At 48.8% G+C, this 16040-nt stretch overlaps 6 protein-coding genes across 6 annotated transcripts; 2 read left to right on the forward strand and 4 right to left on the reverse strand.

Moving 5' to 3' along the window:
• Positions 1 to 1560: 1560 nt before the first annotated feature.
• Positions 1561 to 3064, reverse strand: Aspvir_009633 (uncharacterized protein; the record flags this gene model as incomplete). Its single annotated transcript, XM_043272771.1, has 3 exons — positions 1561 to 2688; positions 2761 to 2775; positions 2831 to 3064. 3 exons carry the CDS (start codon positions 3062 to 3064, stop codon positions 1561 to 1563), a joined length of 1377 nt encoding a protein of 458 aa, XP_043128706.1.
• A 1352-nt stretch (positions 3065 to 4416) lies between these two features.
• On the forward strand, positions 4417 to 5929 carry Aspvir_009634 (putative class III aminotransferase; the record flags this gene model as incomplete). The annotated part of the gene is made up of 3 exons (XM_043272772.1): positions 4417 to 4732; positions 4804 to 5147; positions 5210 to 5929. The coding sequence occupies 3 exons, from the start codon at positions 4417 to 4419 to the stop codon at positions 5927 to 5929; spliced, it is 1380 nt and encodes a 459-aa protein (XP_043128707.1).
• A 589-nt stretch (positions 5930 to 6518) lies between these two features.
• On the reverse strand, positions 6519 to 7490 carry Aspvir_009635 (aminotransferase class IV; the record flags this gene model as incomplete). Its single annotated transcript, XM_043272773.1, has 1 exon — positions 6519 to 7490. One exon carries the CDS (start codon positions 7488 to 7490, stop codon positions 6519 to 6521), a length of 972 nt encoding a protein of 323 aa, XP_043128708.1.
• Positions 7491 to 8062: 572 nt separating this feature from the next.
• Aspvir_009636 (putative phosphoserine phosphatase) lies at positions 8063 to 9126 on the reverse strand (the record flags this gene model as incomplete). Its single annotated transcript, XM_043272774.1, has 6 exons — positions 8063 to 8208; positions 8282 to 8430; positions 8491 to 8790; positions 8852 to 8928; positions 8976 to 8989; positions 9045 to 9126. 6 exons carry the CDS (start codon positions 9124 to 9126, stop codon positions 8063 to 8065), a joined length of 768 nt encoding a protein of 255 aa, XP_043128709.1.
• Positions 9127 to 10071: 945 nt separating this feature from the next.
• On the reverse strand, positions 10072 to 12240 carry Aspvir_009637 (putative galactose oxidase; the record flags this gene model as incomplete). The annotated part of the gene is made up of 1 exon (XM_043272775.1): positions 10072 to 12240. The coding sequence occupies one exon, from the start codon at positions 12238 to 12240 to the stop codon at positions 10072 to 10074; it is 2169 nt and encodes a 722-aa protein (XP_043128710.1).
• A 1023-nt stretch (positions 12241 to 13263) lies between these two features.
• On the forward strand, positions 13264 to 15283 carry Aspvir_009638 (Dyp-type peroxidase; the record flags this gene model as incomplete). The annotated part of the gene is made up of 8 exons (XM_043272776.1): positions 13264 to 13304; positions 13376 to 13622; positions 13697 to 14082; positions 14139 to 14231; positions 14332 to 14442; positions 14508 to 14605; positions 14663 to 14902; positions 15021 to 15283. 8 exons carry the CDS (start codon positions 13264 to 13266, stop codon positions 15281 to 15283), a joined length of 1479 nt encoding a protein of 492 aa, XP_043128711.1.
• Positions 15284 to 16040: the final 757 nt, after the last annotated feature.

Genomic DNA, 16040 nt, shown 5'->3' on the forward strand with positions numbered 1-16040 from the left:
GGCATAAATAAGACTATGTTCAGGGAGCCTTCAAACCAGCTGACAAGTGCATGGCTTGGTCCCTGTACGATGGTTGGACCTTTCCCTAACCTCCAGCTCAGCCTGTGATTCAGGATCCTTGCAAGGCGCAGCGCGTCCGACCAGTAGAACGAAAGATTGGAAAAAGCAATATGACACTCCGCCAGATAGGGCCAAAAGTGCATTGGTATTACAGCCTTCCACATTCTGGTCATCCAAACTTTTCCCGTGTGTACCCTGCATATATCCTGGGTGCAAGGCAATCTGAATCCCAGACTGATAACCCCTCCCCGCACCGACCCCTGGGGGACTGTAAGCAATCTACCCGGCGCGCTTCTATATACGTCTGGAGTCGCAAGATGCATAGCATCTCGCAACAATGTTGGTCTTTTGGCCTTGTTCGGAATCCAGAATCCGGCTGGATTCCTTACAAAATCCAAGAGGTGTGGTACTAGCTACCGAAGAACTTATACCAACTCAGCCTGAACAATTCGGCTCTATTCCACAGCTCTCTCTTTGATAGCCTTGACGCAATAAGTATTAAATTTGCTGCCTGTTTGATGTAGCACAGTCGTCACTGATCAGTATATCACCAGGCAAGATGCCATTGATCTCACAGTATCCTCTGCTTGAACTACAAGATATTTATTTTATATATTGCCTTGGTAAAATCTTATACGCCAAAACTATAACCCCTGCCACTTGAAGCCTGGAGAGGTGTTGAACAGAGCTTCAGCGCACATGGTTTGTGCATCCCTTCCTATCTTAACGTGCCATTGCCTGGGCTCAGCTTGCCATATCAAGGTCAGTTCATCCTAGTAGGAGATAGTGACTGCTCTAATTATCAGTGAGTAATAAAGCTATCAAGTCTCAGTCTACTTACATTTGTCCATCTCCACAGTGACTGTCTTAAACTGACTGGGTAGAAGTATAGCGGTCTTTGCGAACACTTGTAGAGTGACATCTGGATATGTAAGGGAAGTCATTATTAGTGGGGGTGGGCTAGTGTAGAAGTGAACAGAATGAACACTAGGTACCGTGCTAGTATTAGTCACTCTGATGGACATAGAGATGTGCCATGAGCCTGGAGAAGATGATGCGGAGAGTGAAAGAGTGAGCTCAGAATAATCAAAGGTAGTATATGATAGGCTGTGACTGGAGGGATACAGGGGTTCGATGCCCCGGGCGTTGAAGTGATGGTAGCGACCCAGACACCTTCCCCACAGTAGGTTCTGAAAAGTGGAAGTTCTTTCCTGTATATTTTCATAAAGTGCATGAATCGGAAGCTGCCATGTTTTCTTTGTCCAATAGCCTCTCGCATATTCTCAGAGACACATAAGGGCGTCATCGTCTCGCCCTCGGCCAACTCAATGATCAGGACGAAAAGCTACAGAGTGATGGGCACGGTCAATTTTCCATTGCTCTTGTACCACAATCTCTAAGCAAATTGCCATGTATGAAGGCCCTCCTGTATAAGAAGTATAATCATTGATAACCCGGATCATGGATAAATTGTCGGTGCGTAACATCTGGCGAAGCCTATCAAAATGATTCCCGCATTGACATCGATACAAAGACAATCCAACTTGATAAGCAAAGAACGAGCATCCCTAGAACCACTGGCTGCAGAATTTGGATGCCTGCCACCTTTGCCAGGGCCCCCGTTATGAATGGGAACACACAACCACCAGCACTCCCTAGAGCGACGGCGATCCCAATACCTGCGATATGCAAATGCTTGGGTAAACGATGTGCCAAGGCAATGACTGCTTCTGGGAACAATGGGCCGAGGAAAAATCCTAGCAAGGCAACTGCAGCTACGGAGACCTTTATCTCCTCCACCAGCCAGAACACAATATGGAATGCCAAGCAAGCTGCCAGGTACACAATCACCGTGTATTGGCCGATTTGAAGATATGTCGTCAAGAATCCGAGGAGCACACGGCCCAACGTTAGCCCTGCCCAGTAAGCAAAATTTGCCATACCCGCCGCGAATGGAGGTATGCCTCGTTGGCGGACAAGGTAGGTGAAAACCCAACCACCCAAGGTGATTTCAATCCCGGCATAAATAAAAATGAATAGACAGATTATCCACGTTGCCGCTGACTCTAGCGACTGTATTGTGGGGTTACCGCGCAACCTTTCCCTCCAGGAGAGCTTGGTATCGGCTCCGTTCCCGTTGCTTTGATGCTCTACCTTGGCCGAACTACCTCGCGCCGACCAGAACGCAAGAGTTAGCGTCACAACCTCAATGATGGCGCCACCCGCCATGAGATAGTAATACTGATACCAGTGCCATCCACGACTGGTAATCAGAGAGGTAGCAGTCAGCGGCGCTAATGCCGCACCAACGCCGTAGAAGCCATGGAGGATTCCCATCAATCTGCTGCTCTGTGCCATAACACCAATCCAAGCATTCCATGCGGCGTCGAGCACACCATTACCTAGTCCAGCCAACACAAAGAGGGAGACAAGGACGGGGTAGGGCGGATGTTGTGAACAGGCGACATAGGCAACTATATGACATGTCGATCCCAGAAGTGCAACGCCGCGCTGTCCAAAGCGCTCATGAGTCCAATTGCTGACTAGCGCAGCAGCAACATACCCGACACAAGGGGAAAGAAAGACCACAGACACAGCGGCATAGTCTAATTCGTAGTAGTCACAAAGCTAGATCGCCAAAGTAGTCCTCGTCAGATGCTAGGCCATATCGGAGAAGATTCCTAAAAGAGGGTAACGTACATAAGGGACGAGTGCCTGGTAGAAGAATGCGTTAGCAGGCTGACAAACATCTGTGGAACTTTACACGTACTCCGTATGTGCCATCGTTCGCACCGACCACAATGAAGCAAAAGAAGGTAGCGAGCACCCGCCATGTCTGAATGGCAGACCCATTCCACCTTGCTAGAGCTAGTTCTGGTCGATTCAGTTCACTGTCAACGTCTCTCTGTGGTTCTAGTGTCTGATATGCGCCTGCTACAGGTTTCGCCACAGCCGATTGTAACAGTGGGGTTGTCGGATCATCTGAAGGGGTGGTACGCGACATTGTGCTTCGCTCATCTGACAGGCGACATCGAGGGTATTCAAAGCGCGGGATCAAAGAAGTGACGGTGCAGGACGCAAAGATATCACCGTGGCGGATGAGGTACCGCTGGGAGTGAGAATAAGATCTGCTCGAACTGGACTTGCGTATGGTGGTATCTCGGAATTGACATTTCTCCGAAGCCACAACCCAATAAGGAATCTACATGATACATCCAAATGCGGTGCCCGAATTCGGTATCATTCTTAGGATGCCTCTTAATGCTGACTGGTATTGTCTCCAGCTTCTAGCGAAAATACACAAGCATATGAGATCAGTACCAACTAGAAGTGTGTAGATCTCACTGTCTCGATACAAAATAAAGAAATAGAACTGCAACCCAGGTGAAAAATGGCAGGGATGGGAGTGCTTTGGCATTCTGCGGCTAGCCTAAGCCGGCGCGGGCCGCACGGCATTCTGTTAGCTTCTCGGGCCTACTTTGGGAAGTATAGTAGGATTGCAACCTTACACTCGCAGCGGCAATGATAAAAATGGATTCATTAGTCCCCAGTATAACCAAGTAGCTCTATCATTACTGAAGTCACTGTGACATGACATCCACAGATCCCCGGCCCGGGCAAGGCAGATGGAAGATGTCATTTTGGACATTGTAAGGTGGGTCAAATCTGGTTCTCAGTCCCGCATCCTTATCTATCTGAATTAGTATATATTAAAGCGCAGGATATTAACGGATATCCAGCAGCCGCAAACGGAACGAAGCTAGAATGATAAGCACTCCCGCTCATGACACCTGTCAAATGATTTGTCATCTCTGAAATAATGCGTCTAACCGTCATCACAATTATGAAAATAGCACGGCTGGCTGCGGGGGGGAAGGCATCTCTTGTCGTCCGGTATCTCAGCCAGTGGTACCTCAGTCCTCATGCGATGCTGTCCAATATGGCATAGGAAGGTTGATGTTTCCATTGGAACATGCGACTGTAATTCCAAATAAAAAAAGGTATTCCCATCGACCCGTCCGATCACGCCTTGTAATTCTGTACTGGAAAGTCTGTTCATCCGGCCGAATGACGTGCGGATGTCGCCGAGGTCACTTATCACTGTAGCTCCTTCCGGGAACATGTAGTGCAAGCACCTATGGTTGATTAGACCATTTCCGTTTGCAAACAAGCTGAAAGGTCAACCCATCCATTGACGGTCTAGATTCACACGATGCCACCCGTACACTGCTGGACGCGGGCCTATTACGGCTTCTACTTAAAGGTCCTTCGACTCACATCGCTAGATCAAAGGGAAGGTACATACAACGCCTCGGTTATAGTATTCGAGGTCTATTTTCTATAGCCTCTCACACTATGGGATCCCTCCAGGAAGACACATACCTGTATCAAAGTGTTGCGGACAGTAGTCCTTGTCCTACAGTCAAGTCTGCGGATGGCCTTTACTTTACTCTTGAAAGTGGACAAAAGGTCCTAGATGCGACAGGCGGGGCTGCCGTTTCGGCTATCGGTCATGGCAACAAAGCTGTCATAGATGCAATCGTTCGCCAATTGGCTGCGGTGACATACTGTCATCCTGGATATTTCCAGAATACCCCTGCCCTTGAACTGGCTGACTGGCTGGTCAAGTCTACTGGCGGACAGCTGTCACGGGCCTGCATACTTGGATCCGGTTTGGCACTACTTTCTCTTCATTGATACAACAAACAATCCTCGTGTGAAGCTAATCTCGGCCGGGTACAGGCTCTGAAGCTGTCGAGGCGGCGCTGAAACTTGCGTACCAGTATTTTGCCGAACTGTCGCCAGGATCGCCGCGACTAAACTTCATTTCGCGACGAGGCTCGTGGCACGGATGTACCATTGGCGCACTCTCCGTGGGCGATATCAAGGCCAGAACGACACTCTTTGAGCCTCTCTTACTGAAGAATGTGTCGAAGGTGTCTCCTTGCCACCCCTGGCGAGATATGAAGGAAGGGGAAACCGTTGAGGAATATGTCGCTCGGCTGAAACAGGAGCTGGAAGACGAATTCCACAGGCTTGGTCCCGAAACCGTTTGTGCCTTTATCGTGGAGCCCATGGTCGGCACTGTAAGTCCGGCACTCCGGATCTTACACTCTGAATGCATCCTAATCATACCATTCCTTACCAGGCCCTAGGTTGTGTTACAGCGTTGCCAGGATATCTACAAGCCATGAAGGAAGTCTGTCACCGCCATGGCGCCCTTCTAATCTTCGATGAGATTATGTGCGGGCTCGGCCGCACCGGCGCGCAGCATGCGTGGCAGCACGATGGCGTTGTCCCCGACATTCAGACCGTGGGAAAGGTCCTCGGTGGAGGATACGCTCCGATCTCTGCGCTGTTGGTTCACGAGCGTGTTATTCGTGGGTTGAAAGAAGGCAGTGGGATGTTCGCTCACTCACAAACCTATCAGGCACAGCCGCTCACCTGCATTGCAGCGCTGGCCACTCAGCGCTATATTCAGGAAAATAACCTGGTCGAGAACGCTCGTTGCATGGGTAAGTACCTTGGGGAACAGCTCCAACTGCATCTTAGAGAGCACCCTCTCGTGGGAGACGTTCGAGGACGAGGGCTGTTCTGGGCCGTGGAGATCGTGCAGGATAAAGCCACTAAGGCTCCTTTCGATCCCAAGCTGAACATTGCTAAGCGGATCCGGAGTCGAGGGCTTGAACCTGGCTATGACATTTGCATTTTCAGTGCCACCGGGGCTGCTGACGGTTGGAACGGCGACCAATTTCTTTTGGCGCCACCGTACACCGTTCAAAAGGAGGACGTCGATGAAATCGTGAAGCGTGTTGCCAAGGTGATGGACAGTGTGTGGAAGGACATCGAACCCGTCGTAAGGGCATAAGGAAAATATAATTATTATCCGATTCTAATTTAATCAGTCGGGAGCGAGTCAATACCTAAAATACCGACCAAGCTGTGATAGTTAATATTATGCACTAAAGTAATATTTCAATGGGCTATATCAATCTAACCTTTGTTCAGATAAACTAACTAATGAGACGCCTGACTCTAGCCATAATAATATGAAACTAGTTATAACTAAAGTAAGATACTACTACCACATGCCGTTCAGGGTAGCTTAGATACCGGCCTTCAACCCTATGGTAATGTATCCCTCGGGTGATTGTCAATGACCAGCGCAGTATACGACAAGCATCACAACCCTGGATAGCACACATGCGGCTGTGTTGGCCCGAGTGGCACTGGCATTCGCTCTTTGCCTATATGTTGTCTTTCGACCGCGCAAGTGAGCTACTCTCAGACCTGCATCTCAGCTATTCAAGGGACACAATACTTTAATATTTGTTTAACTTAGTAATGTGAATGTGCTATCTGTAGCAAAGCATAGCAAGACAATTTAAAGACCCAAGGGGTACAAGCAAGGACCGCAAGCAACCGGTCATGATATTCTGGTAATCTCATCACTCTCGTTAGCCACTGCCATAGTCGACCGGAGAACTATACGCCGGATCATAGTGCATCTCCCAGTAAGCATCCCATATCTTCTTTGTGATAGGACCAACCTGGCCGTCATTGACTGGTTGACCATCAAGCAACGTGATAGGCATAATGCCACCGGCAGTTGTGCTCATGAAGATTTCATCACAGTGATAAACCTGCTCCACTGGCACGACCTCAAGGCGGATGTCGATGTTGTTGGCTCGGGCAACATCAATCACACTTTTACGTGTAATCCCTCGCAAGACACCTCGATCAGGAGTATAGAGGACTCCGTTCTTCACCAAGACGATGTTGAATCCGGATCCTTCAGTAAGGTTGGTGTCTCCATCAGTGAGGAAAGGGTACGTAGCGCCACGGTCCATCGCCTCAAAAAGTCCCTTTGTTAAGTCACCCCACTGTAGATTTTTGATCGTAGGGTCGAATGCACCCGGGGGTGTTCGGCGCACAGTCCTTGTAATGATAGCACTGCCCCCAAGGCGCTGTTTCTCAGGCTCCATCACCCAAATGTATGGGAGAACAAGCAAGTATATATTGTTATTAAACAGGTCCTCGGGCTTCGAACCACGCACACCTGTGAGACCACGTGTCACGATAACTTCCACAAATGCATCCCGGATACCACTCTTGGCCACCATTTCAGCCAGAATAGTTTTTACCTTACTCGGTGCAAGTGGGAACTTGAGCCGCATTTTATCGCAGCTTTCCAGGATCCGTTGCATATGATCATCCAATCGAAAGAAGCGTCCATCCCAGACCGTCGTAACATCATAAGTTAGGTCACTGTGCATGAAGCCTTCGTCGAGGAGCGGTATTCTGGCGTCGCTGGGCGGGACAAACTTTCCTTCCACATAGGCAATGCCCTTAGAGAAAGGATTGTCGCTCCGTTCGAGAAGCTTCTTGCGCACATGATATTCCGAAAACACTTTGTCCATAGACGCCATGACGAGTGTGGTTTCACTGTAGTTCCATGTAGAAAGATCGTATCAAAATTCGATCTACCTGCAAGTGAAGAATTGAGCGGACTGGTGTAAATACTCATTTATATGAGCGAGCGGAGTGGGAGTTTGCCCCACGCTTATTTCTGAGTGAGCTGCTCCCCGGACATGACGTACGCAAAGTCGGAATTCCGTGGTTGTTGTACATATGGTAAATACCGAACATGGCAACTGGATACACCGTCCGGGTTCTCTGGGGTAGGCATCTTATTCGTTGATAGATTATTGGCTTGATTGTGTTCGCATTACTGAAGCAAACTCTACTTCAGTGGTCTGATGCTCCACTACCGAATATTTCTCTCGAGCACATTACTACATTAAATCGTCATTACCAAAGTCGAAGGAAACAGAGATGTAGCGAGGAAAGCTGCATCATATCTGAGATAATTCTCTCACTGCTATCTAGGCACTGGCTTTACAATTTATCGTTGTTCGGTATGGCCTCTTCGGCACACAGAGGATCCAGCTTACTATTATTAGACTGGCCACCAGGGATATATCCTTCATTTTTCGCTAGCTCAGCGTGTGGGAGGCTGGCCCTCGACGTCATTGCTGCATGCGTTTTGGTAGATTTCCTGCACGGTGGCAAGGATGGAGGCCCAGTCATTAAATGGCACAAACGGAATCCCACGCTGCTCACAGTACCGGACGAGGCCTTGTGCAGCTGTCAGTACTGATGTCATTTGGCTTACGAAGGAATTCGTATATGGCATGCACGTATCGGAGAGCTGACTTACCCATCCCGCTCTTCGCAAAGAGGATGTCTGTTTCCGATGCGGCGGACAGATCGGACACACCATCTCCAGCATACAGCAATATCGGGCGAGATTTGCCACTGAGGGCAGCGTACGGTTTGATTGCGAGTGATTTATCATGGCCGAATGAGCTATGTGGTCCAGGTCTTCAGTGACAAGCCCACGCTCTGCCCGTATGAGGGTTTCCTTACCTGTTATCGTGGAAGGAAATTTGCCAGCCACCATTCATGTTGATATCCTTGCCGTTGCGAGGCTCGATGTCGTTGGCAACTACGAAGATGTTGTCCGGCTTGCTGCCCAAGAGTCTCTCCAGCAAGGCCTTGATGATGGGCGCCATGCCAGAGGACAGCACTACTATGGGAATGTTATGTTCTCGTGCCCACTGATAGAATGTAACGAAATGCGGATCGTATTGGATGTTCTCTTCGAGGACGCGAAGACATTCGTGGAACGGGGTTCGCACGCTGTCAAGCATGGTCTGGAATGACTCCCTGGTACCGTTAATAACTGCCTGGTTTTACTTCGCACCGCTCAAAGCATCGCCTGTCTCACCGAAACGTTATATTTCCTTTCAGGAGTTCCAGTTCGAGCACCTCGCGCTTGTCCAGTCCAAACCCATGATTGTCAACCTCAAAACGTCAGCGGATGCTCCCTGCGTCAAGATGGAGCCCGGTACCAGGTAGTCATTGCCTGTACGCTTTCAGTAATAAGATCGTAAAGATCTAGGATAGAGATGGCTTCTTACAATCTTGCAATGTGATAGTTCCGTCAAAATCCGTGAAGAATATGATCTTAGGGTTGTTCTTGAGATATGGGAGATCGCGCATGTCTGCGAATTAGTATGAATTTTCTGGTTGCTTTTTTTTTTTACCCTTCCTTTTTCCTTTAGAGAAAAAAGAAATAGAAAAAATGATCACACGATGTCCAGTACCCAGGACTTTGAGGTATTAAAGGCAATAGGTACCAGTTTGACAATTGTCCACGCAAACAGCGTTGATCCACATACCATGACCAAATGCGATTTTCCGTCACTTTCCACTTCGACGGAAAGAGAATATGGCGCAAGCAGCCCTGCATTGCATGATTGCATGGACTGGATTTGGATTATCTTTCCTTAATGCGGTAAACCCGCATCGGTTACATTCCATCAAAGATAGAGAGAAAAACAGGACCACTGTGAATCCCTGCAAAAGCAGCCAAAGCAAGAGGGCTTTAGAGTAGCTTTGCATCAAGTTCTTGCTTATATTAAAATTACTTCCATTTCTCATATATCTATAAAATTGAGGTTTAAATACCAAGAAACTATTATATTTGAACTTACAGAGCCTTTATATTAAGTGAATAGAAAAAGAGAAGTAAGCTGTCTTTGTAAAAGAGCTAACTTGTCGGGGCAGGATACCCGTCGAATTGGCAGAGAAAGCAAGGGATTCGCAAGGGGTAACAGTACGTCTGTATAGATACAGAGACCGAGATTCATCAATCGTCAGTCGGACGCCTGGTTTTATCTACTAAAGTTCGATTTCCTTAATGTCAATGGGTCGTGGACTAAGGCGGCCCCACGCCAAGCTTTCTGTATAGCTCCATGTTGCTATCCATTACAGTCTTCATATTATACAGGAAATCAAAACCCTTTTTTTTCCTTTTCCTTTTCCTTTTCCTTTTTATTTTTTTTTTTGCGCTTCCAAATTTGGTGACAATTTGTTTGTAGACCTTTCACGCGCTGCTCGTCCTTTCTCTGTGGATCCACGCATATCCCCAAGCAGACGACCATGTCAGTATCCGAACCACTGTCCAAATTGCTCGATAAGGGCTGGTTTCCAAGACTGCCAAGTGGGTTCATGGGAGTCTCCCCCAATATCCTCATGGTCATAAGGGCCATCATCCGGACCGTTCCCAACAGTGATTAGAATTGTCTCAGCTACGCTAGGGGTACCGTCCGCGTCAAGGACGAACAACATCCAGTGCCCCGGAATTGTAATTCCAGGTTTACTTGGGATAGTAAAGCGGTACTTGTGGCCGCTGACTTTCTTGAGTGGAAGAGGAATGCGCCGCTGGTCGGTATTCACTGTGTGAGTGGTACTTCCTAGGCGGATAAAGGAAGCGCTGGAGACGTCGGAGTCAGTTCGAACCCACCCCTCCTGTCCAACGTGAAGCTTTCTACTGGCAACAGATATAATTTTAGGGCGTGGGCGACGATTCCCATTGCTGTTGAGGAGGTAAGGCGGAGTGAATATCTGAGCATCGTAGTGGTTGGCTGTGCAGTTTCCACAAAGACCACCACCACCGTTGAGAACGGTGGCATCGGGGAGTAAGATGGACCAGCTATGGTAGACGCGGACAAGGTTGTTGGTCTGCAGCTGGATAAAGCTGTTGTTATGAGGAAAGTAAAGCTCCGGGGTCAGCTGTACATTCTCCTCATTAAAAGCAAGCCCGAAGGTTTGGCCGCCTGCTATAAACACAGTACCGTCTGGCAGAACGACGGTCGAGTGAAAGACGCGTTTATAGTGCATCCCTCCTCCGTTTTGTCCTGCTACTTCAACCCGAGGTGTCTCGCAGGGTTCTCCAATTGTGATAAGGCGAGCATTGTTCGTGGCGTGGGACATCTCATAGTCTGGGGAGCCACCCAATGTGAGTATTTTGCCTGCTAGAGCATCAAACATTACAGCACTGCCGGACATGGAGTCTTCATCTCCAATACGGGGACCCGCAGGGGTAACCGTGCCATTACCCCCAACATGATACCAATTCATAGCCTTACTAGGACCCGCTTGAAAGACAGACAAGTCCTTCCAGCCAAAGAGCCAGCCATGGTTATCGGCTCTCCATCTGCCTTCGGTATCATCTGTCAGCATAGGATCAACCTTGGCCCCTGGAAGCTTAGTCCAGCTTCTAGCCTTGGGGTCGTAAATCTCTCCATCTTTCGGTCTGCTTGAACCGCCACTCCAAGAGCCACCAATCACAAAGACTCGTCCATCAGAGACCGTCACAGAGGACTGGTATCCACGACGCATGCGCATCGGGGGGCCAGGGATCCATTTATCCTCTACAGCATCATAGAGGCTAGTCTGCTCCGCATCATTACCACCTGTTACAACTAGCATTCCGGTGCCATCAATAGAGGTCCCCGGACAGAACATATCATGATGGGTATCAGTCACCACTCGGCTTGAAATGTGGCCTCCAGTTGGGTCCCATCGACTCATAGCCGTTTGCCCACCAGGGGTGGAGAAGTACAAATCTTGAGCCCAGGACGACCATACGGCTATCTTACCAGATGCCTCATTGGCCGCCGATACCGGCACAATCGGAAAATCGAGAGTTGGACCCCAAGCGCCAAGGGACGGATTCTGAGGGATAGCATAAGGCGTTGCGTAGATGCTCAGCTCGGAGATACCAACCCAGGTTTGGTTCGTGCCACGTGTATCTGCAACAAGCCGCACATATCGAGCTGATTTAGGTTCAAATGTCGAAAGCTTCAGTCTGCCTTCCGCAGGCCACGTGCCGTACGCGACAGGCTCGCCCCAGTTGTTACCATCCTCGCTCAGAGAGACCTTATGTTGGGTGATCAGGCCTTGTGCGTCGTCCCTCTGCGGCGGCAGCATGGCGACAGCACTGACATGGTAGGCAGGTCGACCCAGGTCAACCGTGATAACATGTGATGTCATTTCGTCACGGCTTCGCCAGTAAGTGCTATTGTCACCGTCAACAGCTTTCTTACATTCATCTTCAGTATCGCTGTTGCAGAAGACCTTCCAGTCGGTACGATCGACCAAACAACCGCTGTATGGGGGCGATTGGTCGGTGAAAGAGGGAATGTAGGACGGTTTATCAGCTTTAAGTGAGACATGCTGCGCCCCTAAGGGGTTCAAGGAAGGACGACTGATAGCGTCCACCCCTCCAGTGACTGCAGCAAAAATCAGATATGGCTGGTGCGGCCGCATGTTGATAATCGGATCCCAAGTAGAACGATGAGCATGGTAGTGCTAGTAGTACTACAAGCCGGCGAAGAGTTTCGCTATTGCTTGTCTTATAAGTAAATTATTCTGAGTACTATAGTAATAACCGTGGAACGACCAAGGTAGTTGGCTGGGGAGGATGTGAGGCTCATCTCCTCACCCCCCATCTCAAGCAAGTGACGTGTTATGTGCCTTCCTCGTTGGCATGCATGAACGTAGGTCCGACCGGAACCCATTGGCGTCACCATGTAAGGAAGGAATGGATGTTGCCTATTTGGCAAACTAGGGTCCAACTATAGAGTCCTTTCTGTTACGGCGGAATTTTAGTCTAGATGCGCGGACAAGTCTAGCAATCCACTAGCTATTACATTGGCCCGCCTACGATGACGTTCTTTGGCCGCCTACATGCATCGGAGTACACAAGTTCGCTATGTGGAGTGATCTCACCTGTCATCGCCGGATCCGGCGGGGAAGCCGCCGGCCTGCGGTCAATCAAAGTTTAATGCTGATGCCAAGATGCACGTTTGCGGAGGAGGCGTAAAGGACGACTGGTAATTGGCTAATTCGGCAACTAACCGATTGGTAGCTTCGAGCTTAAAGCATGAAGAGATCTAGACTGAGAGATCTCAAACTGGTACATGTATTTGGAATACCAACCACTGGAATATCCTACACTCAAATCAGCTGGCTGACTAGAATGCGCGATCAGCTGGAATGGCAGCTGGGATTGACATCTAGATAATTCTGCGTGTAATTATTGCGTAGGTCATCCCTAGAGAGCGGAAGCTATACGTCACGTTGGATTGAGATGAATGATGCTCGTGTGTGTAGAATGTCACCTCTTCAACGGCAGTTGAAAGAGCCCATTCTGGGAACCTTCGTTCCACGAAGGTCGAGTAAAACAAACATCTTAAAAACCGCTATTGTGCTCTGACAAAGATTGGCCGTGTTTCTTGTTTGTTCGCCTCAGACAATATACACGTACAACTTCACTTACGACTTTCCAATATGGCTGGCTTTGATCTGGAGAACATACAGGGCGATATATGGTAGGTGGCATCCCTTACGGATGAGGTTGTTGCAATCATCCATTGCTGACACGGCCTGGATTACCACGTAGGCCCGGTCTGCCCAAACGACAGGAGATATTTCTGTTTTTTCGCATTGCGGATGACGCGAGTCAACGGCAGAAGTTCAAAGAGTATCTTCGAAAACTTATTCCCGACATCACAAGTACCAAAGCTGTTTTGGACGCTAGAGCTCACATTGGCGAAGAAAAGAAAAAAGCTGCTGCCGCCGAGGAGGCCTCGAAGCTGTTGCCATGGTCCGGTGTCAACATTGCCTTTTCTTCTACAGGCCTAGCTGCTGTAAGATGTTCAACATACTATTACATGAAGGATCCATGCATGGTGTAGAGAGTCTGCTAACACTTATAATGCAGCTGGGAAAGCATATAATGAACACGAAATCAAATATGGAAGAGATCAGAGGAGACCCGGCGAAATGGCGCGAGCTGAAGAAAAACCAAATTCGCGGGGACTTGTTCGACAAGGGCATGTTTGACGACTTGGTTTACGAGGGCTGGGATGATCCACAGGAGTTACGTCGAGAATACAAGAAAGACCCGGAGACAAAACAGCGGCAGATTGACGGAGTAGTCTTTGTGGCTGCAAGCACACAGAAGCAGCTGGAGAAGGCCGTTGGACTGGTCAAGGAGAAACTGCATATGCGTGACATAGACGATGATATTGACGAGGATGCTGCCTGCAAATTGGTGTTGACCCGGAAGGGAAAGGCCCGACCAGACCAATTGAAAGGCAAGGAACAGTATGTGCATCGTGAAGTATCCCAGTTCGCTCCAATCGGATCTGACCCCATCTCAGCTTTGGCTTCGAAGACGGAATTTCACAGCCCCAACTTGAAGGGCTAGACCCACCCCCGAAGGGGGAAAAAGAGCCCAAAGCCGTCCCTCCAGGGTAAGCCCGTGCCATACATCCTGTCTCCCCTGATGAACTCTGGCGATAACTCTGGTCATATGCTTCTGCAATTGGTAATGTTAACTACTGCTTTTCGAAGCCTCATCCTTATCGGGCACGACGGTGACGCCTTGAGACAACCCGAGTGGACCAAGGACGGCAGCTTCATGGTTTTCCGCGACCTGCAGCAACTCGTTCCTGAGTTCGATCAGTAAGGCAATCCCTCTTTCGGTGCACTGTGCTTCGAACACTGGGCTAATGGCACTGGGACTGAAGATTTTTGGAAGACAACGCTCCTGCATCTCAGAGCGCCGAGAAAAGTCCTGCTTCGGCTAACAAGCTCGGTGCGCTCATAATGGGGAGGTGGAGGAATGGTTGGTCTCATTCTTGACTTACTCGTGCAGTTCACTGACATGTGGCCTTTTATGCAGGGACTCCGGTTGATCTGAACCCGAACGATGATAATGATCCTTCTCTTTTCAGATCAAATAACTTCAATTACACTCCAGTTGGATCACACGATAGATGTCCATTCGCTGCGCATATCCGCAAAATGCGCCCCAGAGCTGATCTCGATGACGATGAGGCAGTCATCATCCGCCGTGGAATAGCGTATGGACCCGAGGTCTCGGAAGAAGAAAAGCGAAATAAGAAGACAAGCAAGGAGCGTGGTATGCTGTTTGTCTGCTATCAAAGTGACATTAGAAACGGATTCAATTTCCTGACTACGCGTGAGACAGTCCTGATCCACATTTTCAAGTTTCCACGGATGACTGACTGGGTTCACAGGCTGGGCTAGCAACCATCACTTCCCAGGTAATAAGTACGATGCTGTCGGCCTCAGTGGGCCGGGCATCGATGGGATTGCCGGCCAGCGTCTTGCCCACCACCCTCCTCGAAACATGGGCTTGCCAGACGGCAAGAAGCCTAGTGAGGCACGGCTGAACCTAGGGACGTGGGTTATCCATAAGGGGGGGGAATACTTCTTTGCCCCGTCCCTCAAGGCGCTTCGGGAAGACCTGTCGTCGGCTCCTGTGCGAGCCAAGCTTTAAATCAGTGGTGATAATATAATAGCATGCTATCACAAGTAGAAGCCCAGTAGGTATTGATAATCCACCAGAGGGGTATTTGCTGTGTTCTTAAGTTAGTCCTGATTAACACCCACTTCTGTAATAGCTGTTACTGTCAGATTTCTCTCAGAGTGCCTTTATCAGTTTACAGGTAGCTTTCATTCTTTCAAAGGTATTGGGGTATAGTAAAGAGATCTGATAGTGAATTAAATGCGGACTAATGTTTAAAAGGGGCAAGCAGTGCTCACAGCACATTTCGTCAAGGGGCTCTCCAATTGAGTGAAAAGTAGCATATATGAGCAGACTCCCATTTTCCATATGTAGCCGTCCCAAGACGTCTGACCCAGATGGTCTGGGTATTATTCTGTTCACTACATCAGGCTGCATCCCACTGTGCCAGTCGCAGATTATAGACCCTACCAGATAACAATAAATCCCAGGGTACCCATTATGACTCGGCCGTACCAACTGGTTTTGCTATGGGGACTATACACCACACAGGCTGCACTGCTTTATTAGCTAGTACTAGATTCACCTCTGCATAGCTAGATTCCTGCTGGGGAGGTAGGGGTGGCCCCTAAGGTTAGGATTAAAAGTGGTGTAGAGAGATAAATATCTTACCACCACAATCCTAATCACCATCATCTAATATGTAAAATCTACAATAACTCTGATTTTTCTTGGTGAATCTAATATTTTATTTATATATAGGTATATAGGACTATTCTCTATCTATATA

The sequence above is a fragment of the Aspergillus viridinutans genome, assembly GCF_018404265.1.
Source record: "Aspergillus viridinutans IFM 47045 DNA, scaffold_8, whole genome shotgun sequence".
Taxonomy (NCBI): Eukaryota; Fungi; Ascomycota; class Eurotiomycetes; order Eurotiales; family Aspergillaceae; genus Aspergillus; species Aspergillus viridinutans.